The sequence below is a fragment of the Papilio xuthus genome, unplaced genomic scaffold (genome assembly GCF_000836235.2).
Source record: "Papilio xuthus unplaced genomic scaffold, Pxut_1.1 DF827680.1, whole genome shotgun sequence".
Lineage (NCBI taxonomy): Eukaryota > Metazoa > Arthropoda > Insecta > Lepidoptera > Papilionidae > Papilio > Papilio xuthus.
The window spans coordinates 1,499,213-1,522,249 of record NW_013530969.1 but is presented as its reverse complement, the minus strand read 5'-3'; the positions used below and the strand labels follow the sequence as shown (position 1 = coordinate 1,522,249).

Below are 23,037 nucleotides of genomic sequence, written 5' to 3'. Positions count from 1 at the left end.
TTGACCACTGAGCCACCGACGCTCTTAGTAACAGTAGTTTTTTAATTAGAAGATTCTTGAGAACAAGTTGTCGCAACTGTATACAAATCTTACTTATATGTAACTTAACGTTAAAGTTAATCAAATGTTCAAACAAAAATATTCAAAACTAAATAAAAAGTAAATGAAATAAAATAAAAAGTGCAACATTAGTAAGTACATTTTATTTTATTTATTTGTTAATTCATTTATAATTAGTATAATATTGAATTGTAAACAGTTTATCATTTAAAAAAAGTTTTATTTACAGTCTCCAGCCAATAACTTAACAATTTCATGTGGATTAGAATAAATGAAATTATTTTCATGATCAAAAGTAAGTCCAAATATATTTCTTATCTCTGCAATCTTCTCCAGTGTGTAATCTTCTTTGTTTATGACGTAGATGCCGTGTTGACCGCAGAAATAAACCACACCATTATTATCGACTTCAATACATCTAAAGTTATTGATACCTTTTATAAAAATACGATCACTTGTACCATTTTTAATCATATAAAGGCCAGTACGATTTGTGATATAACTATTTTCATCACCATCAATAGCGTATTGATAAATTTTCTCATGGATATGTCTCTGACGCACCGCTTTCACTCCTAACTCTTCATTTTCACATTTATATAACCTCTGCTGTGGATAATTTATAAAATGCAGTTTCTCTTTAATGAACATATCCCATACATTAAAACCTTCAATGATCTTTTTAGTTTCATTTTCTTTTTTTAATGATTCTTCATAAATACCTAGACTGCCTCCGAAATATATTTTATAGTTTTTATTATCGATTGCTATAGCAAATCCATTTTCAATATTATCTTTAATTTTATGTGCAGTGTTACCTTTTTCTATATACGCAATATTAAAACGATCTTCTTCTTCTTTACCTATGTTATAACTGAAATAAACTCTGTGCCTGTGTTTGTCGTACGATAGTTGGTATGGCCTATCGATGTTTATAGATAAAATATCTTTTCTATGAAATTTATTATTTACATATATGCCATCACATTTTTCACTATTCACTACACTTAATATAACAAATATTGTTAGATATGCCACGATTTTTTTCATTTTAATAGAAAAAATAATGTAATTACACGGTTTTTTTCCACACAACACAGAGACGATATTTGCAAACGATCTGGCTCATTATTGTCTTGTTTTACAAACTATTCATTCTATCTGCCTGTAATTTAATAGGTATCGATTCTGTGGGCGTATGTTCCTAGACAGTTACGCAAATGCTAATGAAAAATAGTTCTATACTGCGTACCTACTAATATTCCTGATAACATTTTATTATCAAGTAAAAGTTTAAATAGTAAGTAAAAATATTTAATAAAATGTAGTAAAAATCAGTAAATTATGAATTACATAAGTAAAGTTTAAAAAAAATTAGGGAAAAATGTGAAAATTAATTTTTTTTTGTGTTTCCCAACGCAACAAACGTTCCGATAATCTAAACCCGTTTTCCCCCGACATCAAGGCAAAATGTACCAGGGTATAAGGAATCAGCAGAGATACATCGACGTGAGAAAAAGGATAGATGATCTGTCTCGCTCGCCTGCTGTGAGGGTGGTACACCGATTTCACCCCATCCCCCTGTTATCAAATTCTCCCTTTACGATTTAGCTCCAGTGGACTAGAGCAGGACGGCAAATCATCTACGTCATCAACATGGGACATAAATCAATATCTGTGTACTCGTAGTTTTTTTGTAATTACAATATTTTTAGATCTAAAACGCTGCTACAAATAATAGTCAATTAATAAACAAATTCAAGTATGGAGATTCGGACATTCTTAATTCGTTTGGTTGTTACGAATGTCTACTACTTAATTATGGAGGAAACTATTTTTCGTGGTGCACGCTAATAAAAAAGAAAATGGTCCTTATTACTACAACTAATTAAGAAATGAAAGCTAATTTTTAAAATTTTTGGAAGCCTTTAATTTTTAAAACCTGACAAAGAAGCAGGAAGAAAACTTAATCTTGTTTTGAGAAAAATATTGCTAACATTTTTAAACGTAGGCTAAAATGATTTTTAAGATTAGTAAGTAGACTTGTAACTTTTTTAGGATATTTCAGGTTGCTCATTATAGTAATTCATTGATAAAATTTGGGTGATGCATAATTTATCAGCCAAAACGAAAGAGGTTAAGGGGCAAACCGTATGTCGATGTCGTGAGATCGGTCACAGAGGTCGTTTCTACTAGGGTAGCATAACTAACAGGAGGTGTTACCAGGAAAGGGTGATACTGTGGGGCAGCGAAATGCTCCAACAGGGAGTCGGGAACAATCGACCGCTTCCTATTGATGTAACCCTAGTACTTTGTCAGGGATGTTGAATATTTTTGCTATTCGAAAAGATCAGGAATGTTTAAAATAAAAAAAAAATATTTTTATTTTTATTAAAACATTAATTTACTAAATAAAAATATTGAGTTACAACCTTTAAAACTTAATATTAATTTAAGCTAAAATCACTTGAGTTTATCTAAATTAATTATGATTAGACTTCACAAGCGCCTGTAGATGATACTGTAACGGTTCCCCTGACGTAGGTGACGCCGTCTTTGCAGTCACATGCATCCTGGAAATTAAAAAAAAAATAGAGTAATTTTTATTAAGAACACCTATCGTTGTCTGCGTAAGACTTTTCCATCTAAGTAATTGTTGATGTGATTGTGAAATTACTTTGTAGCTTTTACTCGCGACTCAAAAACAGCAAAAAAGCTCAGTAAGTTCTGTTCAGTTCTACATATGTGTCAAATTTCATCGAGATCCGTTGATTCGTTCTGGAAATACCTTCTAACCAACAAACATTTCGGATTTAATATTAGTAAAAAGTAAGATTATTACGTCAATCTTACGTTTATTAATAGGTAGATATTCATTTAACATAGAGATCAGATTACATAGAGAAGACTTACCTCATTTTTCCTGATAAAAATAACTCGATTATTATGAGAGATTTTTTACATAATATGTTAAACAGACGAAGACTATACGAATAGTTAGGCAATGGTGAAAATATTAGTCTGTGTTAGATTAAATGCGAAAGTTAGTAGTTGTATGGATGTTTATAACCACACAACTACAGAACTGTTGTACTAATCTTAAATCTTGCTAATATTATAAATGCGAATGTTTAGATGGATGTATGTTTGTTTGAAGGTATCTCCAGAACGACTACATGGATGTCACTGAAATTTGGCCTAGATGTAGAACATAGTTTGGATGAACCCATAGGCTACTTATTACATTTTTTAATTCCGCGCGGACGGTGTCGCGGGCGACAGCTAGTAAATGAATAAACGCTTTATTGTAAGACTCATTTACATAACTATGTGTGTCTTGGCTCATGAACTAGGGCCCCTGTGTTCCAAGAGTCAGACGAAAATAGATTCTAGTGAGGAATAACGCATAGGTTTTTAAATTACTTTTTTTAATACCTTTGTTGCTGGTGACAGTACAAAATACTTACAAAGATATCTTCACGTGATGAGCAAGCTGGGTTTTGTTCATAAAAGTGTACTTTTTGTAAATTATGCTTAATTATCTCATCAGATGTTCTCCTGTCGTCTTCCATAGTCTTCACCTTCGCCACCAGGCCTTTGTGGTTTCTCTTTACTATTAAATTGTCTGAATTTACATTCGCCATTACAACGGGGCTGCCAAAAATGGCATTGTCTAAGTATACGCAGTAACTGTCCTGTCTGTCTGTTTGATCACAATCATGATTTGCGTTGTTTTTTATATTAATAGCTGAATTGCCATTTCTTATTATTTTATCTTGTGTATTATCATTTTCATCGTTTCCTAAATAATTTTGATATAATTCATCACTGTTTACATGATTTTTACGTTTACGTAGTCTTCGTATTTTTATGTAAGCGTTAGTCAGGTATTGGAATTTAAGGAAATATGTGGTTACTTCTTTTGCACTTGCCCAACCACTCTTTTTCTGTTTTATATGGTTTAAACAGACTGGTCGAGGATACGAAGTACCGTACCCTGATGACCCGTAACCTGGAAAATGTTAAGTAAAATGATTTCGTAAACTTTTATCTTCGATGTTTCACTATAAGTTTGATTATAAAAACACCTAAAGACCAAATACACCTTTAAAACCTATTGTCATCTCTGTATTGTCAAATCTAATGACGATATGTAATAAACGAAGAATTTGGTCTCAGAAACCAACGATTAGTTATAGTTAATCGAAAATTAAAATTTACCGTTTTTCACACTACATGAGCATGGTGATATGAGCGGGGAGTTCTCCCTCGTGCGCGTGTAGGGGGCGCTGCGGGTGCAGAAGTTGCTGTGCCAAGTGCTGTCCGTGTGCACAGAATCCCCCAATGATTCTACTTCTAACCACTTAGACGATTCTCTTAGCGAGAAGAATGTTAGTGTCACTAACGCCTGAAATAATTTGTTGGTTTTATTTTACAAATGAAAAGGCTTAATTCTGATAATATCTAAAATCTAGACTATACGAACGGTTATATAGAAATAAGATTAAGTGCATAGTTTTCAATAAAAGTTTCTCTTAGTAACGGATGGAATTTGGAATTTTCAAAAAAACGCTCTATACTCTCTAACCTTCAAGGAACAACATTGGTGTTTGCTTACAAGCCTATATTTCTTTAAGTAAAGAATTATTCTGCAAATATTTAAAGTATTGTCGTACCATTACAAAGCACGCAGCAGCGCACAATGTGGCGCAGAGTGGGAAGCCATACCGCTGAGCTAGTGCACCGCCCACCGCTGGGCCCAGCACCTCGCCCAGCGAATAACAGCATGACCATACGCCCGCCACCGCACTGTACGTAGCCAGCGCCTCCGGGCACCCACCTTCGAAACTGGCGACATATTACAAACTATAGTTAACTTTTAAGCTACATGTAGATCTATATTTTAAAAAATACATATATGTATTATAATATATAACAATTATGTTCTATTCTTTTTTCCCCGCTGTGGAATCTCACGGTATAATTTTTAAATTAAAAACTTTTAACTACCAATACAATATTAGGGAACTATATAATTTCTACATTTAGTGTGTAATGTTATTAAATCGTTGACTTTTTTTACTCAATTACAAATTTTGCAACATATATTTAACTTACATGGAACTTGTCAGCACTCCTTGAAATGTTGGCAGCAATGTCAAAGCCACAGATATGCCCAATATGGAAAGCGCTACGAGGTCTAGCCACAGGTCACTGAAAATATTTTAAAAAAGAAAATCGTCTAAGGTTATTGGATAGGTTTGCTTACAGAACAGAAAATAAAAAGTATCTACTGGAACGTTTTACATGTAAAGTATTAGAACACAGAATATTATAATTTATACGCTAGGGAGTTAAGATATGTAAGAAATAAACTCACCGAGATAAGCCAGGTATAAACGGACAAGGGCCGAGAAGTAATAGTCCGATTGTAGATAGAAATAATCCCCACACCATCATACACCAATGATTATGCACTCTAAAAAATAATACTTATAAGAAAACAGCAAAAATTTCACAAAATATTTCTTATAATTACTTACCTGTCAGCCACCCATCCCCATATCGGACTAAAGATTCCATAAAGACTGGAGAATAATAAAAAGATCAATCCTATTTGTTCAGTGGAGAGACCGAACTGTCTTAAATGTGGCTCCAATGTCGGGTCTAAAAACGCCCATGTGTTAGACACGATGACGATGACCAGACCAGTTATTATGATCGACGGTATCTTGAATAAACGTAGAATAGATGCTGTTTTAGAACCGGAGACGTATTCTGAAAGCATACATCAAGCAAATCAAATTACAGGATTTCTCATCATAGTCTTTTGTGGAGACTCAACCAAAGAGTTACATAGATTTACCTTCACAGTCGGAGAGTAAGAAGAAGTTGATCGGTACGCTAAGCACCATCACCACTCCAAGACTGTAGAATGGAACACCAAATCCCCCGATCTACCTGAAACATATCTGATATAATTATACTCCGCAAATATAAACGCATGAGAGGCACCATCGTCCAGCAAGTATAGAAAACTAAGTAAAAAAAACAGTAAATATTCAAACTGTTTTTGAGGCAGTTAAAGATTAAAAGTTTTAAAGTTTAGCACATTAAACATTTTCGTATCAATTCAAACAGTGCAGATGCCTCTTCGAGGCAAATAACAAAGACGTAACAAAGCAATATAATTATGAAACGAATTAGTGTATACCGAATACAAAAGTCCACCTATCGCTGGGCCAACGGACATGCCGAGACCGACGAATGTCTCTAGTATTCCGAGCACAGTGCCAATACTGTCAGGGAATGCGTTGACAACGAATACATAGCTGGCGGTGGAGTAGGCACTAGCTCCAAGCGCCTCCATGCCACGCACCACGAAGCACAGGATTGTAAATGTTAACGAATCTTGCACCATTACTAAGGTCCTGAAAGGTTAGATGTTATTAAATCTAAATGTTGTACTGCACAAAAATACGAAAATTGTGAGACTTAAGACTATTTTGGTAAAGAATCTGAATCTGTCTTTTTTATTTTTATTAATTTAATCCAAAAATCAACAACAAACCCTACAATTTAGGTAGACACCATAAGTTATGCATTATTTTTTTTATAATCTGGATCGCATTCTCGGCATCTTTTATTTAAGTACAAGGTTGGTATGACCGTGGCTATAACACGATTAAGACGAAGACGCCGCCAAGGTGTTATAACCTGTAGTTATAGTTTAGGTAGACGAGTGGCGTGCGAGTATCACAATCTAATCTACTTAGGTTGCACGCGCAGATTGTGTTACAGTCAACTAAGCCATGCATATAAAATAATTTGTGGTCGCCCTATAATAATCATATTTCAAATAATGTGTGTTAAGATAATGGTCACTAATGGTCACCAAACTACACCAACTACTACACTAAGGGTCATTTATAGAACGGCAGTATTTACATGCGGTGGACGTCTTATAAAATTAAAAGCGAAATGATAAAGACCGAGATTTTAAACTGAACTTGAAAAAAAAAATTGATTACGTACCCAAATAGAACATTGCAAGCGCCGGCAACAAACATTCCAGCGATGAACATAAACTTAGCGCCCATCGCAGGCAGCTGGAAAGAGATTGGCGTGAAGCTGACTACGCATCTATAATTGACTGTTATAATTTAGTTAAGTAAACAGTTCGACTGTTTAGTTTAAACTGAATGTATATAGCGGGCTTTACATTGGATCAAAAAAAAGTAAATTATAAAAGAAGAGGGAAGAAGATTTCGTATACTTCTGACATATCACTCGTCAGACAAATCAAACGTTTTCAATGAACGACTTCACTGATAAAGTTCAGATTTATAACCACAATACGACAAACTGAGAATGTAAAGACGAGAATGAATGTATTTTTGGAATATTCCATTACAATGTCAATGAGAAGATAGGACTACGATACACTTTAGCCCTTTGTACTAAATAAATCATTGATTCATGATCAAAGCTAAGAATAGTATTGTAAGCATTATAAACTATTGGATTGTTTTCTCCTTCTCAAACCGATCCAAGGCCACAGGTAGTTTAAATCTTACTTCTTACTAATATTTTTAATGCGAATGTTTGAATTTATGGATGTTTGAAGGTATCTCCGCAACGGCAAACTTTGGCATAGATATAGAACATAGTCTGGAAGAACACACACACACACGCAACTAATTAAGTTTTTTTTTAATCCGCGCGGACGGAGTAGCGGGCTACAGCTAGTCCTTGTTTTAATTTATCGTTGTTATATTGACTTATATGTAATTAGCTCGATTAAAGGCGAGGGGATTCCTACACGATACTGATACGATATTAGGTTTCTGTTTGTTGGATGCCTGCACAACATGGCTTCCAGGAACAGCCTAACTACAAGTAACTCCAATAAAATATTTAAAATGTAACTATTCATTTAATAATCCTACAAAGTAGCTAATTCTTCATTTTATCTAAGGAAGGTTGTTAAAGAAAAGGGCGATATCGTTGCATGCATAAACATAACGTACTTACGAATTTCCCGAACAGCGGCGAGGTTAGGAACATAACAACAGCGTAGAAGCTAAACACCATTCCGCACATGGTATCTGACAGTCCTTTGGCGTTGGCCTCGCGCGGGAAGAACGGCGCCATGATGCTCATAGAACAGAAGCTCATAAAGTCTACCAGCGCTAAAGATGCCAGCGTCAGCCGCTGACGACGAGAGAGATGCCGCACAGCGCTTGGCCGAGGACGCGTTTGAGTTCGTACTAACCTGCAACATACAAAATTGTAACAATAAAACTAAAAGTTCAAGAACAAATGAATCCGGCTGCATGAATTCATATGCTAGGTTGTCTGGGGTATAAGATTCGAATAACATTACTTTATAATTGGTCCAGCCAGCTGACCTACCCGCGGTGAACTTCATTTTGTTACTAGGAAAATAGATTCAAGGGGGGATTAACGAGTTTTGGTTGCCTTAAATCTCGATCAATAATGTCATTGAACTTGAATATTATTTTATTTCTAAATATTACAAACATATAATTACCGTAAACACAAAAAACTTTACTACGATATTTTTATAAATAACGTACCCCATTTTACAAGCGTGCAATATTTTACGATATTATTTACTACACTTATCAGAAGATAATCATAATCTTTTCACTGACAAATTGCGACTACTTCATAACAATACATATATTATGCTTCAACTAATTACCCACTTAACATTCCTATCTATAATAATAGTAACATAATACAAATACGACACATTTCCAAAATCATTCCAATATTGAGGGTAGATTTAAAGACACTTCTAACGAAATACAATTTAAAAACCAATCTGCCAAGACCTACCTTTCCCTTAAGATTCTTATTTCAGAGGTACTATCGTCAGCCGGTCCCCCTGACCAGGAGTGAGCTCTGCGCATTCTCCCCGAATCAGGCAAAGAACACCGTCCACCCCACGTGGCGGCTAGATCTTCGGCTTGCGTCGACGTCTTCATTAAATTACTATCAAACACTATTGTCTCTATAGACGAAGTCATCTCACGAGAATCATTTCTAGTTCTTACTTCACTAGGAATTAAAGTTTGTAATCTATCGTTTATTTCATCGGAATTATCCATAATTTAAGGGAGACGCACTAAATATGTCGATTACACTTCACTTCCCCAGTAACAGAGTTAAATCGTAAACAAATAGTATTCAGCGTGTCAATAGACCGAGTGCTGGGAGCCGACTGGTCATTACATTCTACCTCCGGTAACAATTATCAATATCTTATCGAGTGCAAATAAAAACTTCCGAAGGGGGACCACTTGTTTGTTTCCAGAACGATGTGAATGCAAATATAGTACCGAAATCGATTACAGAAATAGAACATATTATTGGATATTTGTTGTCATGAATATGGAATGTTTTGACCGTTATTCAAAATATAAGTAAAGTTTAATTCAGTATTCTTTTACGTACTTTAAATTTGGATATCATAAAAACAGTACAATTTTGTTTTAACCATTACTTTTATTGTTGCAACTCAGCCACATTAGAATTCTACTTCTCTGAAATAAAAATGTAACAAACTCCACTGACCTTTTCTCCACTTTGACCGTTACGGTCATTTATCATATTGCCTGGAGATGATACATGAGACCAAATTTACATGATTTTGTTAATATTAAGTACATTACTGTCTACTATTTGATACTATAAAGGGAAACATAAAATGATATACACATTTTTAATTTTCAATTTATATTTGAAACATTTAATTAAACACTTTACTCTTACATATAACTCAACAATCGGATGAGACGTATTTACCTTACAAAAAATATACATATATCTTAAGTAAATGCAAAATAACAAAACAAAAAATATACTTTTTTTTCAACAAATAAATCAGAAAATTGTGGGAATCCACTGATAAAGCATTTTTATTTTATATCCATTGTTGGAAGCAATGGATATGGATATCTAATCTCAATAAATATTCTTTATTTCATAAAGGTTTTACCTGTTTTACAGCTGTTCTAATTTTCATATAAAATTACAGGAATTTTATGTATTATGGTCTGCATAAAAACATTGGACTTTTAAAAATTGAATAATATTAGCAATATAAAAAAAAAACAACTTCAAACACACAAAAAAAACGAAAAACATTTTGCGAGAAGACAAAGACAACGTAAAGACTGGAAAAGATATTAGTTTTTTATTAAATCAATTTCTTCGGTAGCTTTTTGCATTAAGAATTTGTCACTTTTTTAAAATGTACTTAACATTACAGTTAACAAAATAAAGATAAGAAATACGTAAGTGGCGCCATCTAGTGAATATAAAAAAGACTGAATTAAAAAGCCACGGCAACATTGTAATATGTCAAAAAATATATCATTATAACAATGTTATCATAACTTGAGTTTCTCCAGCTCCTGCAGCAGTGTCTGCTCGCTGTCGATCTTCGCGAGCTGGTTCAGTTCGAGAGCTTTGCCGGCCGCTTTTTGTTGCTTTAATTTCTCAATGTCGCTTAATTTCTACAACAAAATATAACAATCATTGATTTTTATCATATTATCTTCTCTGTCAGGATGTTGTGTGTGATGTTTAGAAGTTTCCTGACACTATTCTACAGTACCAGGCATTTAATTTGGCACATCAGAAATAATAGTACTCATTTGCCTGACGTGACAACTCAAACCCCGGGTATGCTTAACATATCACACATAAGAAATTATTCAATATGTGATGTATATCCAAATGTTAGTAAATAAAATATTAAATTGTGTTAAAATTTGAGTATTTTAGGTTAAGTAAGTACTAATCAAACTTGACTATACTAACTTTATTTAAGTTTTTAATCTTCTTATCCTTTTCCGGGTCACCTGTGGAGGTGAAGGGCTGTTTATTGTGTGCGGGGGGTGCAGGGGGTGCGGCGGGCGCGGGGCTGTCGTCAGCTGCGCGCTCCTCCGCTTTGCGCGCCTTGCGGGCTTCGCGCTTCTCTTTCTGCTTTATCGCCTGTTTGGATGGCGCAGCTGAAAAGAAAATTATTAATATTATAAATGCAAATGATTGGATGAATGGATGTATGTTTGTAGAATGTCTCCAGAATCACATGAGATACTTCTCACCCACCTTTTGTATATAAAATTTATATTTATTCTACCTTACTAACCGTGGGTTTCCGAGACCAAAATACCAAAGATAATGACAGCGATGCCAATATGTTTATACAGCGATTTCGGCCTCGAAAACCAACAGTAAATCTAGTAGAACTATGAAGGCTTGATACATACCGTTAACATTTTGTCCAGGTCGATGTGGCTTCTCGTACTCGTGTAGGGTGAAGGTGGAGGGCTTGTTCCTAGCGCCGGGCGGGCGGTATGCGGCCGCGGGCTTCGCTGGAGCCTCCTGTATGCTCTTGGGAGGGACTTTGGACAATTCACTTTTAGGGAAATTGCCCGTCTGCCAAGTTATCGATAACAGTACCTCCTTTTCTACACAAGACCGCTTGTGCATTAAAGCACCGGTGTAGTGCCATATTTTATATCTGAAAAGACAATTAAAAAAAATAAGCATAAGTTCTTACTTTGACCATGATGCCTTACTACTTACAGTTTAGTCATAAATTATGTTAATTTCGGCTATTGTCTGTCTATGACTACTATTGTTAATAGATATGGTACCTTATGCAGAAATACATACCCATTCCCGACAGTAAGTCGTGGATAGGTGGTTGCGGTGATGAATGTCTCCCCGCGCGGGTCCCACTGCAGGCATGTGGTGTCGGGCGCGGAGCAGCCGCCCAGCTTGCGGCAGGCGCGCACGTCCCACACCTCGATGTGACCAGTCGCTATGTTCCCGAACCCACCCAACAGGACTAGTGATACAGAGTTATAGAAATATACCAGCTCATATACGAAACGTTAGGGAAGACTAAACAGCTTTCTATCGCAAATAACATTTAACTATACATGATTGAAATATGGTTTACTTTTGCGGTTTTTTTTTCAAGAGGAATCATATTCTGCTTAGTGAAACAATAACAACATAAAAAATGTTACTGTGGATTACAAAAGCCCAAGGAAATTATTTTTTTGCAGAATTCTGAACACCCATTTTTTTTTCTTTCACCAAATATTGTTATGCATTTTGTTAAGTTCACTTATATTACATCTTTATAACATTGTCTCATAATATCATATTGAAAAGGATATTATTCCCTTCAGGTGGGAAGTATATAGCATTCCAAGCGCCGGTGCCGAACTCAAAAAGTGGGTCGCACTTTGCGTTGAAGAGCGTCGCCTTAGCGGGCGCGTGTCCATACACAGCCACCCACTCATTCCAGTTGCCAGGATTCCAGGCTATCGCGTGGATTGGACCTTCTTTACCTATATACAAGTAATATTTTATTTAAAAAAAAAAAAAAAAAACTATTGTGGTACAATACCTATAGGACACCGCAGAGAAACAATTCAAATATAACAAGAATATTCTTAATCTGTCAAGTTGTTAAAATTAAAAATTGTACTTTAGATTATGAATAAAATATATTGACTTACTAAAACCAACATTTCCAGCATTGCCTTTTATATCACCATAAGAAAGTGTCTGCCTTCCATAATACGAGCCGCCAGTTTTATCCACCTATTAACAAATAATATGAAAGTAAATTACTTTAAGACTAACATATTTCAATGATATTTTTTTTTAATTTATGCCACAGTCTCACCTAAGTGTTGAGATGACTAAATAAATGCGATGGGAGTTGCACATGTTAATGTAAAAAAAATGTCTACATACATCTGTCTGTGTCATAGTGAAGACATTAGTGCCTCGTCTATTCCAGTAGAAGGTCGCCTTGTCAGCCTGGAATGATGATCGGCTCAGGATGGGCTCTTGTGATCCTGACAGTGGATATTTATATACCCTCCACAATGATGGCTGCCCTGACTTGCCTGGAAATTAACAATTATATTTTATAGAAAACGTTGTCTAGGACTCTTTCCTTGGGGTATTTAAAAAAACATAATTAGTAGCCCATGTGTTTTTCCAGTCTATATTTTATATGTATGCCAAATTTCATTGAGATTGGTTCAGTTGTTCTGGAGATTCCCTTCAAACAAACATCCATCTATCTATCTAAATATTTGCATTTATAATATTAGTAAGAAGTTTTAGACATTATTAGTTTTTAGAATTCTTTGGCGCGTATGGCGCACTTTTGCTACAAAGTCCAGTGTCAGAATAATAGGTGAGTGGACATAAATGTTGACATTTTAGTACGGCTAGTGTTGCACCTGTACACCAGCATATAGTCGGATTTTCTTCCTTACAGAAGTAAGATAGGAAGCATTTTTAATGTAACATAAAAAAACTGATTGTATTTTGAAAAAACACTTACCCAATGTAAAAACAGAATAGTAGTAGTTTGGTGCAGGACTGGGAGACAAACTAAAGCATTTTAGTTTTTCAGCTTGATACTGATAATTATATTTTGTAAAATCTCCATCATGATATATCCATATTTTACCACCAAATTGTACAGCAAATAATTTTTCATCGGATGACCATTGTGGTTCCCTGTATGGAAAATTTTATATAGGTTACTAACTATGGTATTGTAAAAATATGTACGTTTTCAAATAATTAGCACAAACCAGCCAGTTTGATGCTTTTGTACAAAACTTGTAAGTTTCTCCCCATTTGCTGATTTATAAATGTGCATATTTGGTTTGCCCTAAAAAATAAATACAATTATTTAGTTTTTATAAACTTTAAAAATTCATAATAATTCAACAATCATTGTGTACCTGTGGATCATCTTTTGTAATCAAGAACATTTCCCAAACAGCAAAATAATTATCCAAGGGGGAGAAAAACATATCCTTGACATTTCCATTGATTGTTGCAGCCACAGACCAGTCAGCACATTTTATTATCTCAGCCCTGAAATATAACACTTTATTAACATCATACTGTTGCAAAAAACAATATAAACAATTGAACTCTTAGAACGATAACTTAAAAAAAATGATTGTATTGTAAACCAATATGTAGTTATACTTACTTTTTATCAGTTCTATAAGCAAGATACGTGCCCTTGGGGCTGTAAACTATACTTCGAATGTTTGGGGTACTTTCATCTCTTAGAACTTTCTCTGTATAAGGTTCTTGAAATTCCACTAGGAAGAGATTTTTGTTCGTTAAGCCTGAAACCAAATGACAATAGTAACCTTCTTTTCGCTATAATTTAAGGCAAATATGGTAGTGATATGATATGCTCATAACATACCGGTAATATACGGAGTTACACTCATTTTGTGAAAGTTTACGTAAAACTATTTAACAAAATATAATTACACTCAGTAAACACTTCCCACATAACAGATTAATGCATATTTTATATCATTTTATTTTATCAATTCATCATACATGTGTTTTAGTTTATAACCCAACTGTACGTCTTCTCTTCCGTTTTGTCGTTTGTCAAAAATGTCAAATAAAAATGACATGGCCACGGCCACCAATGACATGTGGCCACGAGCTAGATTAAAAAAAGTAAACCTTTGTTTTATTCTTGAGTAAATTGCACTCTTGTTGAATTTATTGGAAATCATATAAATCAGAGCACGATTCAAACATTTTAATTGCAAGGCATGTCTTATTTATTTTCCTCAAATTGTATTCTGTGAAACTGTGATCACAATCCAATGTTTATCTGCGAACTTGAGAAAATAACAAAATGGCGTAACGGCTCATGTTTTATTTTTGTTGTAATAATTTGCATTCGCAGATGAAGTGAAGATGATATTTTAACATAAAAGTTTGTAATTCTCTAAGGAAATTATTTGATCCTGGATTGTAAGGTTTTCAAAAATCAATGTTCAGTACAAAATCTCAGCTTCGAAAACGTACTCCGGAGAATGGCACAGATCGTGAAAATTATTTATCACTTTTGGTAGATGAATATTTGAATTCAAGTTCTCTTGGTATGTTTTATCGCATATTTAATTTGTATAATATTAATAATAAGTTGTACTTTTTTCTCATAATTAATCCTAACACGCTTGTTTGCAGATGCGAAATGTCAAGTGTTGGCCAATTTAGCGAATTTTGCATACGATCCTATAAATTATTGCTTCATACGTGATGTAGGCGCACTGGATATTTTTCTTTATGTTTTAAAGAATGAATCTAACGATAAACTGGTCAATTTCGCCTGTGGTGGTATTAGCAATCTATGTCTGGGTAAGCATTATAAAAACAAATTTCGAACCACACAATCTGCATCTTAAAAACAACAATTTTTAACCTCTAATCTTTAAACGGTTTAATAAAGAGGAAGCTTACATTTTAATGTAGTTTTTGTTGTTAAAAATCTATGTTAAATAAATAAATAAATAAATGTTACTTAAGCCCTAAATGAATGCATATTGCAATGTAACATTGTACATAATTTTGATATGATTGGAATATATAATATCTCTAATGATGTGCCATTTTCCATTTCAGATCCTTTGAACACTACATATATCTTAGATTCTGGTATATTGAATCTTGTGCCTCGTCTTTTAAAGAGTGGTAACACAGGTATAGTGGCATCCACTTTATCTATTATTATTCAAATACACAATTCCTTGGGAAAGCCAGAGTTATTCAATAGTGAGATAATTCAAAATGCAGAAATTTTAAAATCAAGTGAAGAAAAAGTCATTGCAAATTTAGCAACAGTATTTCATCAAGATGTCTGCAAATTATCTTAAAGATATAAATAATATACAGCGTATTTAAAGATATTGAAATTGAATATTAAAAAAGCAAAATGTTATCAAATAGATTTCCATATATAGCAATGAATAATAAAAACTATCAAAAGATTTGTAAATTACACACATCAACATTTAATAGTGTATCATTTAAAGCGGGTGATAAAATTCGTATACAGAAAACACTCACACAAAAGGACTTGGATACTTTTTCAAATCTCACAAGCGATCATAATCATCTACACAAAAATAATGGCAATAAACGGCCTATTGTACATGGTGCATTATTGAATGGTCTTGTAGCTGGACTGATTGGTACACATTTACCAGGACCAGGTACAATTTTAGTATCTCAAACCATGAAATTTCCCAACAAATGTTTTGTTGGTGAAAAATTAACTATAAGTGTTGAGTTGGTTGATGTGAGAAAAATTTTAAAAGTGAAATTTTTTTGTGTCGTCGAAGAGGAAAAGAAGGTTGTGTTTGAAGGTGAGGCTAAATTAATATTAGCCAAAGACTGTTGAGATAGCTGTAAGAGTTGTTTAATAATTTATTACAAAATCTAGCTCATAAACATTTAACTAGTGATTTTAGATATTAAGGATCAGTTGCTGTGGATTTCCACTAAAACTCATGTAAAAAACATGTCTGTTTGCATGACATGTTTTGGCAGTGGAAATGCCTAGTTACAGTTAAAATTAAGGTCTGTATCATGGTAACTCATACTTTTATGAATATTCTATCAATATTGTATAAGGGATGGTGATAATTAAATATGTGCCAATAAAGTCACATTACATAAATATATACAGTTTTAATTACATTTTAAATTATTTCTTAAACATGAAATGAAACAGAAATTTGTCCGTTTTATAAAATTTAAGTCAATAATTTAAGACTGATATTCTTATTTGCACTATATAAAATATTCTTCAAACAGATGTGATAATTTTCACAATTTTCTTGCCTCAAGGTTTCAAAAATTATAAAAAATCATTTATGATTTGATATAATGAAATAGAATTATATAATAAAGTACAATAAAATATTAAAGTGAGCTATTTATAATAGATTCCAACATACAAAAAGCTATATTCAATAAAGCATAATTTATTAGATTTTGTAATTTAGTTTTAAAATAATGGTTTAAGAGTACAACTCATTACCGTTAACGATAATTATAAGGATAATTTTTTATCATAATAATTGTAACAGTTTTTTTTTTGTTATTTTTGTTTACATTCAGTATTAATGATATTATTTTAAAACATATATGTTATCTTTACTGTTTGTTAAGATTGTTTTATCGTCACTGTTTTGTTTATAGTAAAATGTGCAAATAATAACTCATTGTGGTAATGTATTGTTATTTTCAAATATTTCGACAGCTCAAGGTCATCGGTGCGCCGCACAATGCCCGCAACTCGTTATACCTAATATTGTGTTCTGCGCAGCGACTCGCACAAAGTTACGATCCGCCAAGATATGTGAAAACTATAATACACGGTTACATAGCCTACATTGGCCACACTAATTTCACCAAGCAATAAGTTAGTGATCTTATAGTACTATTCCTTTAAAATAAATATTTGCATATCTTTGACAGCTGTCAAAAAATTCTAGAAGCTATTGATTTTAGAGGCTGGTTGTTTTCAATATGAAATGTTCAATTTTGTTCAAATGTAATGCTAAGCATGATTAAATAAAAAATCATCTCTGTCCTTTATTTTGTGAATTTTAATAATTTAACCTGGTGTTTTATTCGATTTCCATAACAAACTTCGTATAACTTGGATGTATAACTACGGAGATTTCATCATTTCATTTTTTCTGAGGCCTCGTGTGCGTCTTAAATTGAAAGTTAAATACTAATGAATAGAGTTACTCAAATATTTGTTGAATGGCGAATTTGATCTTCACATTTCTTTTTTTTCAACAAGAGTTTTAAGTCATTCGTATATTACCTACTCTAATTATTTTCAAAGACAATCTAATTTAAAAAGTTTGCTATCAATGATAAGCAGGTAATCTTAAAAAGAAGAAGAAACCTATATCCCTAACAGGAAAGGCGTCTATTTTGTTCGGTTGCAATTTCACTGCCTCCGTAACGATTACTGCAAAATCCACTGACCCAGATTTCATGACATGATTGTCCTCATTTTCATTTTTATATCAGTGACCCAAAAACCTATATAAAAATAGTGTAGACCTGTTTGACTTGTGATACTTACCAATGTTCTATGTTAACACTTCAGAGCTAGGTTGTCAATTAAGCCAATTGAATAATGTTGCTACCGCGGACAACTATTTTTATTTTACACTCATGTGGAGAAAGGTATGGCCAGCGGGGTTGTCTATGGCTTTGTCACCCCTAACTTAGGGTAGGCTGCACTCCTAAGTGGGGACGTATCATTGTTCACAAATATTATTTTAGAAAGAGTATGAAACGATTATTCCCGATACTGCATTGCGGTTGTTTCAGTTGCGGATTGGCGAGATTTATTTCGGAACTATGCACGTTTGAGCTCTAAAACTTCAGGATTACTTTTAGAGTTTATACCTTCGGGTGTCGGCATTGGTAAAAATATCTGATAGGTGAAAATTACTTATTTATAGCGATCAATTACGATTTTAGGTCAGGCAGAGAAATGAATTTATTGCTTTTAGGATTTTCACCCAAAGGGTACGCATAGGAAAAGGTAGGTTCAACATATGGAGTACGACAATTATTATTTAAATCTTACTAATATTATGAATGTGAATGTTTAGATGGATGGATGTTTGAAGGTATCTTCGGAACGGCTGAACGGATCTTGATGAAATTTGGCATACATATAGAACATAGTCTGGAAGAACACGTAGGCTACTCATTAAGTTTTTCTTATTCCGCGAGGACGGAGTCGCGTGCGACAGTTAGTTAAGCATACAAACTCTTGTGATTAAATTAAGACAGTGTTTAGTATCCAGAATTTTTAAAGGGTACATTAATAAGGGTGCTTTGAATAATTTTAAAGGATTGACACACATAATAATATTGGTACTTTGGGCAACATAAGAGATAAAGAAACATCAACTCGAACGCGAGGTCCGTTTAGATAAATTGAGGATAAGGGGTGACCAAGGCTAGAGAAGCTTGATTGAATCAATCGAGTTACTAGCGTCTTCGTAATGGACGCGCATTTGTCTAGAACGTATGTAGCTTTTGCGCGAACTAAATAATGAAGATGCAGTTTGTAATTCCAGAAATGTAAATATTTTAAATGGTGATTAAAGGACAGGATTTACTCAAAACAAATAAAATGTATACTACATTTTATTTGTTTCATTGTTCTTATTAAGATTGATAAAAATCGATTAAAACATACATTCGTACAGTTTACATTTTAGTTAGAGCCTTTGAGAATAAAAATCGTAAATCTTTAATCTCTGTACTTGTCATAAAATATAATACCATTTTACTTATGGAAATACTGTCGGCGGAGTTGAGTTCCTTTTCTCAATTCCGGTACTTTACCTTGGAAAAACGCTGAAAAAATCTGGCTTTTAGCATAGGTTTTATTTAGGCTCGACGCCAAGTTTGAGCGTTTATAATAGAGTAACGTGACTTGGCAACATTCTACAGGAATCTGCTTTTAAGCTTCACTGATTTTAAAGAGCTCACCTAGACAGATATTGAATAAAATATATATTATTGTAAAATTCACATATGTTAAATACTTTTAACGACTAAAACATTAATTTTTAAATATAGATAACCTTATATTTACAAATTTAAAAGGCGATATATAATAGTTATAATATAATTTTTATAAAATATTTAACTAGAAGGTTATATCCGATTAGGCAAAATGTCTGGTTAAACTGCAAGATGCAAACTTGGCCGGCAACGCATCTGCGGTTCCTCTGGTCACCGCATCAGCAATAGCTGATGTCCATAGGTGTCGTTGAACACCTTGGTGTTCCCGCTGCTCGTTAACCCCCTTCTCTTATATTAAAAAAAATTACAATACATTTTGCCTAGTCTCAAACTAAATCAAAACATTTTGTGTTCTCTACTTATTATAAGGTCTATCAAAAGGGTTTAAAAGACCTGATAGCTTGAATAAATTATCTAAAAAAATTCTCTGCTAGTATAAATCACGAGCTAATCCCATCAATTAATCCAAAAGATCACGATTTATCGATAAGATAAGAAATTAAAATGTTAAATATTCGTTTTCTTTTGTTATTTTGATTTCTTATCTACCAACTATCCCGATAATTACTCGCCGTCACGTACAAATCTTTATACTACAGTTGCACAAACTCACGTTCAATTAATATATTTATCTGAATCTGCATTTTTAGTAGTAAAATTAATAAACGCAATGAGTTATATATTGTTACTTTAAGAAGTTAAATTCATTAAGTAGTGATAAGTCATCCTGGTTATATCTAATAGTGAGAAAATATTTTTAAGATAGATTTAGACTTGAGTAAAGGTAAGTAAAAATTTTATAGGTTATTTAATAAATAAATTTCTTTCTTTTAAATCTTATAGCTATTAAAACGAGTAGGATGGCTAGTAATTTTGAAAAGACAATCTTTCGATTCCTAATTATAAAACTGTATTTAAGTTCGTCGCTATTGGCATGAAAAGCGTTGAAATTTTAGAAATAGAAAAAGAATTAATCTTTATTCTTATATTTCAGGAATTATTTCTATAAAATGGGTAATCTAGGCAAATGGGTTTTGGTATTCGCTACCTTGAGCTTGGCCGTATCCACTGATGGCTGGAGGAAATTAAAACGAAGTCAAGACGAAAGCATCAGAGCAACTGAAGAACAATATGATGAAGATAACGGTGAAGTAAGTATAAAGTTTCATTACTCTATCATAGTAATTTTTGATACTATAACGAACGGAATATTCGATCTCGGACCACTTTTCCTTATACACAGTATGTGCTGAAATTCTGTTTATTAAAAAAAGTATTTGTTTTTCAGCTGGAGCCGTGTCAGTGCGGCGTGTTCATGTCTCTCCAGGTGGGTGTGCGGGAGGGTCGACGAGGGCGACCGCGTGGCCCGCCGACTGGAGAGCCTGTGGTGACATACGACACCGACTCGCCTAGCTTACCTTGCAGCAGTGGACACAAGCACTGCATCAGCAAGTGTCTTGATGTGGTAAGTACTAATGTTAATAATGATGATGAATTAATGTTTATGCCGTTTCTAGTTCTATACTTAAATATCTATGTTTTGTGTAGAAACTGTATAGATATGTCTTAGATAATTAAGGATATTAAATAATTCTCATATCATTTAAAAACAAAGATTAATCACCGGTAGACCTTTGTTACGTATAATTATTAACATTTTTGTGGTGAATTTTAATTATTTTTATTTATTTCAGATATTAAAATATTTACCAAAAGCCGGTCCTGTGATATGCGGTGCGGTAGAAAGAGATGTTCACAGAGAGAAGGCTTTCCTTTTCATCAAGAATTGCGGCGATGAATGGACTCCAACTCATTTCTCTGCTGGCAAGGAGTTCTGCTGCAAAGATGGACAGCATATGAAATGCTAAAATTATACGTTTGAGTGATAAAAAGTGAACTAGAAATTGTAGAGAAATACTAATATGTGAATTAAGATGTGATAAAAGAGTGAAGTGTAACAGAAAAGACTATATCTAAGATAACTGGACTTGGACACATAATTATAGATTAAATGTGCTAATTAGAAACTTAAACGTAGATGTTATGTTTTGTGTAAAGGCTTGTATGGTTTGCTGCCTATCTAGTCTGTAGTAGGAATTCTAAATACCAAATAAAAAAAAATATTTTCGGAATACCATGTATGTATAAGTGAATCCCGAGGAGTCCCTATCGATCGCCTATTTAAAAAAAAGTTTTGAATATTCGAATTTTAAAAAGTAATGCTGCGTAAGTTTTAAATCATCGTATATTTGAAAATATTTCTTTGAAAAATATCAAATGGCTGTTTATTTAACTTTATACGCAATTATAATGCAGTTTTGTAACAGTTATTTTTCTTTCCCAAAGAAGTAACATAGGTGGGAATTATTCAAAGCAATGATTTACATACATAGTGCCAAGCTAACGGCATTGTAAAATATTCTGTGTTTGTAGTCTTTATTAAGAGATGGCGCTGTATGTTCCACTCAGTTCAAGATTTTATGTTTCTGAATCTTGTGTTCGATTTAAAACAAATACGCTTTTTTAAATCCCGTTTTCAATAAAAAGTATAATGCGCTCATTTGTAATTCTAAATTATATCTTTCTAAAAGTTTCAAACTGACTAAGACTTAAAAGATTTCATATTTTTAAATTCATTTAACTTAAAGACATGGCCTAGTTACGAATTTATATAGACCAAATTGATAAGATAGGGACCACAGCATATCTTACGACAGACATGTTGCTCGCAAGATTTTAACAACTCTTATTAACATTATTTGGTTTTCGGCTTTGTTAATGGTTAAATTCCTAAACTGCCAGTGACTTTATACGTTTTTTTATAAAAATAAACTAATATAATAAACGAAAAAGTAAACAGCAAACGAAGACGCGAGCAACTGCAAGTTTATTTTATAAATATCGCTTCAATGTGGTTAAAACTGTTATCAATTGTGAATAGAGTTATTCTTCACATTTTATTATACTTTTATGACTTTCTATTATTTTAATATTATGATAATAGACTAGATTATGTGAAGTGTAACAATAAAATTCTTGTTCTGTATTCTACACGACAAATTAATAACAATGTGACATGCCTTGAAGCATTATATATTCAGTGGTATACTTCAATAGAACAACAAAATAAATAACACTATCATATGACACAAATATAATAAGAGAAAAAGAAGACAACGAACATGATCACACAAAGTTATAATCTACCATTGACGCCCTAAACAACCAAAAATTAACGGTTTTTCGTTTTTAGTAGTCATTAGAGAAATGTAAAGACGGCACAGGTACAGTTAATTCAAAAGTTAAGTTCGTTTATCGTTAATTCGTTAATTAAAAAGTTAAATTCGTTTAAAGCGTTAAAACTTAACCATATTAAACTTCCATTGCTTTTGGCTGAGAGAAATAGGTAAAATAAATAGTGATAAGAATTAAACTCACATTTATTTGTTTCGATCTTTTAATGAATAACACACGAATTACACACATTCTATAATGAATTAA

General features: G+C 33.1%; 5 protein-coding genes across 6 annotated transcripts; 2 read left to right on the top strand and 3 right to left on the bottom strand.

Moving 5' to 3' along the window:
• Positions 1 to 265: 265 nt before the first annotated feature.
• Positions 266 to 1,173, bottom strand: LOC106117086 (ommochrome-binding protein-like). Its single transcript, XM_013311157.1, has one exon. It carries the CDS (start codon positions 1,108 to 1,110, stop codon positions 280 to 282), a length of 831 nt encoding a protein of 276 aa, XP_013166611.1. The 5' UTR covers positions 1,111 to 1,173; the 3' UTR covers positions 266 to 279.
• A 1,336-nt stretch (positions 1,174 to 2,509) lies between these two features.
• LOC106117013 (MFS-type transporter SLC18B1) lies at positions 2,510 to 9,381 on the bottom strand. Of its 2 annotated transcripts, none has more exons than XM_013311081.1 (12): positions 8,926 to 9,381; positions 8,095 to 8,335; positions 7,096 to 7,169; positions 6,275 to 6,491; positions 5,927 to 6,017; positions 5,604 to 5,838; positions 5,441 to 5,539; positions 5,179 to 5,274; positions 4,737 to 4,908; positions 4,282 to 4,468; positions 3,528 to 4,072; positions 2,510 to 2,633 (listed from the first exon to the last, which is right to left on the bottom strand). In XM_013311081.1, the coding sequence occupies exons 1-12, from the start codon at positions 9,195 to 9,197 to the stop codon at positions 2,553 to 2,555; spliced, it is 2,310 nt and encodes a 769-aa protein (XP_013166535.1). In that variant the 5' UTR covers positions 9,198 to 9,381; the 3' UTR covers positions 2,510 to 2,552. The 2 variants fall into 2 exon arrangements, with proteins under 2 accessions (XP_013166535.1, XP_013166536.1); XM_013311082.1 differs by lacking the exon at positions 8,926 to 9,381 and adding an exon at positions 8,661 to 8,822 and having other exon boundaries at positions 2,511 to 2,633.
• Positions 9,382 to 9,834: 453 nt separating this feature from the next.
• eIF2A (eukaryotic translation initiation factor 2A) lies at positions 9,835 to 14,547 on the bottom strand. The gene is made up of 12 exons (XM_013311659.1): positions 14,366 to 14,547; positions 14,141 to 14,282; positions 13,884 to 14,019; positions 13,731 to 13,810; positions 13,475 to 13,653; positions 12,874 to 13,028; positions 12,633 to 12,717; positions 12,288 to 12,461; positions 11,776 to 11,953; positions 11,367 to 11,620; positions 10,915 to 11,105; positions 9,835 to 10,607 (listed from the first exon to the last, which is right to left on the bottom strand). The coding sequence occupies exons 1-12, from the start codon at positions 14,388 to 14,390 to the stop codon at positions 10,482 to 10,484; spliced, it is 1,725 nt and encodes a 574-aa protein (XP_013167113.1). The 5' UTR covers positions 14,391 to 14,547; the 3' UTR covers positions 9,835 to 10,481.
• A 108-nt stretch (positions 14,548 to 14,655) lies between these two features.
• Positions 14,656 to 16,801, top strand: LOC106117376 (armadillo repeat-containing protein 7). Its single transcript, XM_013311660.1, has 3 exons — positions 14,656 to 15,062; positions 15,151 to 15,321; positions 15,586 to 16,801. The coding sequence occupies exons 1-3, from the start codon at positions 14,954 to 14,956 to the stop codon at positions 15,834 to 15,836; spliced, it is 531 nt and encodes a 176-aa protein (XP_013167114.1). The 5' UTR covers positions 14,656 to 14,953; the 3' UTR covers positions 15,837 to 16,801.
• A 3,608-nt stretch (positions 16,802 to 20,409) lies between these two features.
• On the top strand, positions 20,410 to 21,568 carry Fcp3C (Follicle cell protein 3C). Its single transcript, XM_013311163.1, has 3 exons — positions 20,410 to 20,687; positions 20,825 to 21,001; positions 21,231 to 21,568. Exons 1-3 carry the CDS (start codon positions 20,547 to 20,549, stop codon positions 21,402 to 21,404), a joined length of 492 nt encoding a protein of 163 aa, XP_013166617.1. The 5' UTR covers positions 20,410 to 20,546; the 3' UTR covers positions 21,405 to 21,568.
• Positions 21,569 to 23,037: the final 1,469 nt, after the last annotated feature.

Excerpts from the sequence above, each read along its gene's own strand:
- LOC106117086 (XM_013311157.1), bottom strand. The coding sequence starts at position 1,110 with ATGAAAAAAATCGTGGCATATCTAACAATATTTGTTATATTAAGTGTA.
- LOC106117013 (XM_013311081.1), bottom strand. The coding sequence starts at position 9,197 with ATGGATAATTCCGATGAAATAAACGATAGATTACAAACTTTAATTCCT. Across the intron at positions 5,839-5,926 it reads CTTACTCTCCGACTGTGAAG|AATACGTCTCCGGTTCTAAA; the intron begins GTAAATCTATGT and ends GTATGCTTTCAG. Across the intron at positions 4,469-4,736 it reads CTGCTGCGTGCTTTGTAATG|GCGTTAGTGACACTAACATT; the intron begins GTACGACAATAC and ends AAATTATTTCAG.
- eIF2A (XM_013311659.1), bottom strand. The coding sequence starts at position 14,390 with ATGAGTGTAACTCCGTATATTACCG. Across the intron at positions 13,029-13,474 it reads CTATTCTGTTTTTACATTGG|GCAAGTCAGGGCAGCCATCA; the intron begins GTAAGTGTTTTT and ends GTTAATTTCCAG. Across the intron at positions 10,608-10,914 it reads AGATTAAAAACTTAAATAAA|AAATTAAGCGACATTGAGAA; the intron begins GTTAGTATAGTC and ends ATTTTGTTGTAG.
- LOC106117376 (XM_013311660.1), top strand. The coding sequence starts at position 14,954 with ATGTTCAGTACAAAATCTCAGCTTCGAAAACGTACTCCGGAGAATGGC. Across the intron at positions 15,063-15,150 it reads TTTGAATTCAAGTTCTCTTG|ATGCGAAATGTCAAGTGTTG; the intron begins GTATGTTTTATC and ends GCTTGTTTGCAG. Across the intron at positions 15,322-15,585 it reads TATTAGCAATCTATGTCTGG|ATCCTTTGAACACTACATAT; the intron begins GTAAGCATTATA and ends TTTCCATTTCAG.
- Fcp3C (XM_013311163.1), top strand. The coding sequence starts at position 20,547 with ATGGGTAATCTAGGCAAATGGGTTTTGGTATTCGCTACCTTGAGCTTG. Across the intron at positions 20,688-20,824 it reads ATGATGAAGATAACGGTGAA|CTGGAGCCGTGTCAGTGCGG; the intron begins GTAAGTATAAAG and ends TTTGTTTTTCAG. Across the intron at positions 21,002-21,230 it reads TCAGCAAGTGTCTTGATGTG|ATATTAAAATATTTACCAAA; the intron begins GTAAGTACTAAT and ends TATTTATTTCAG.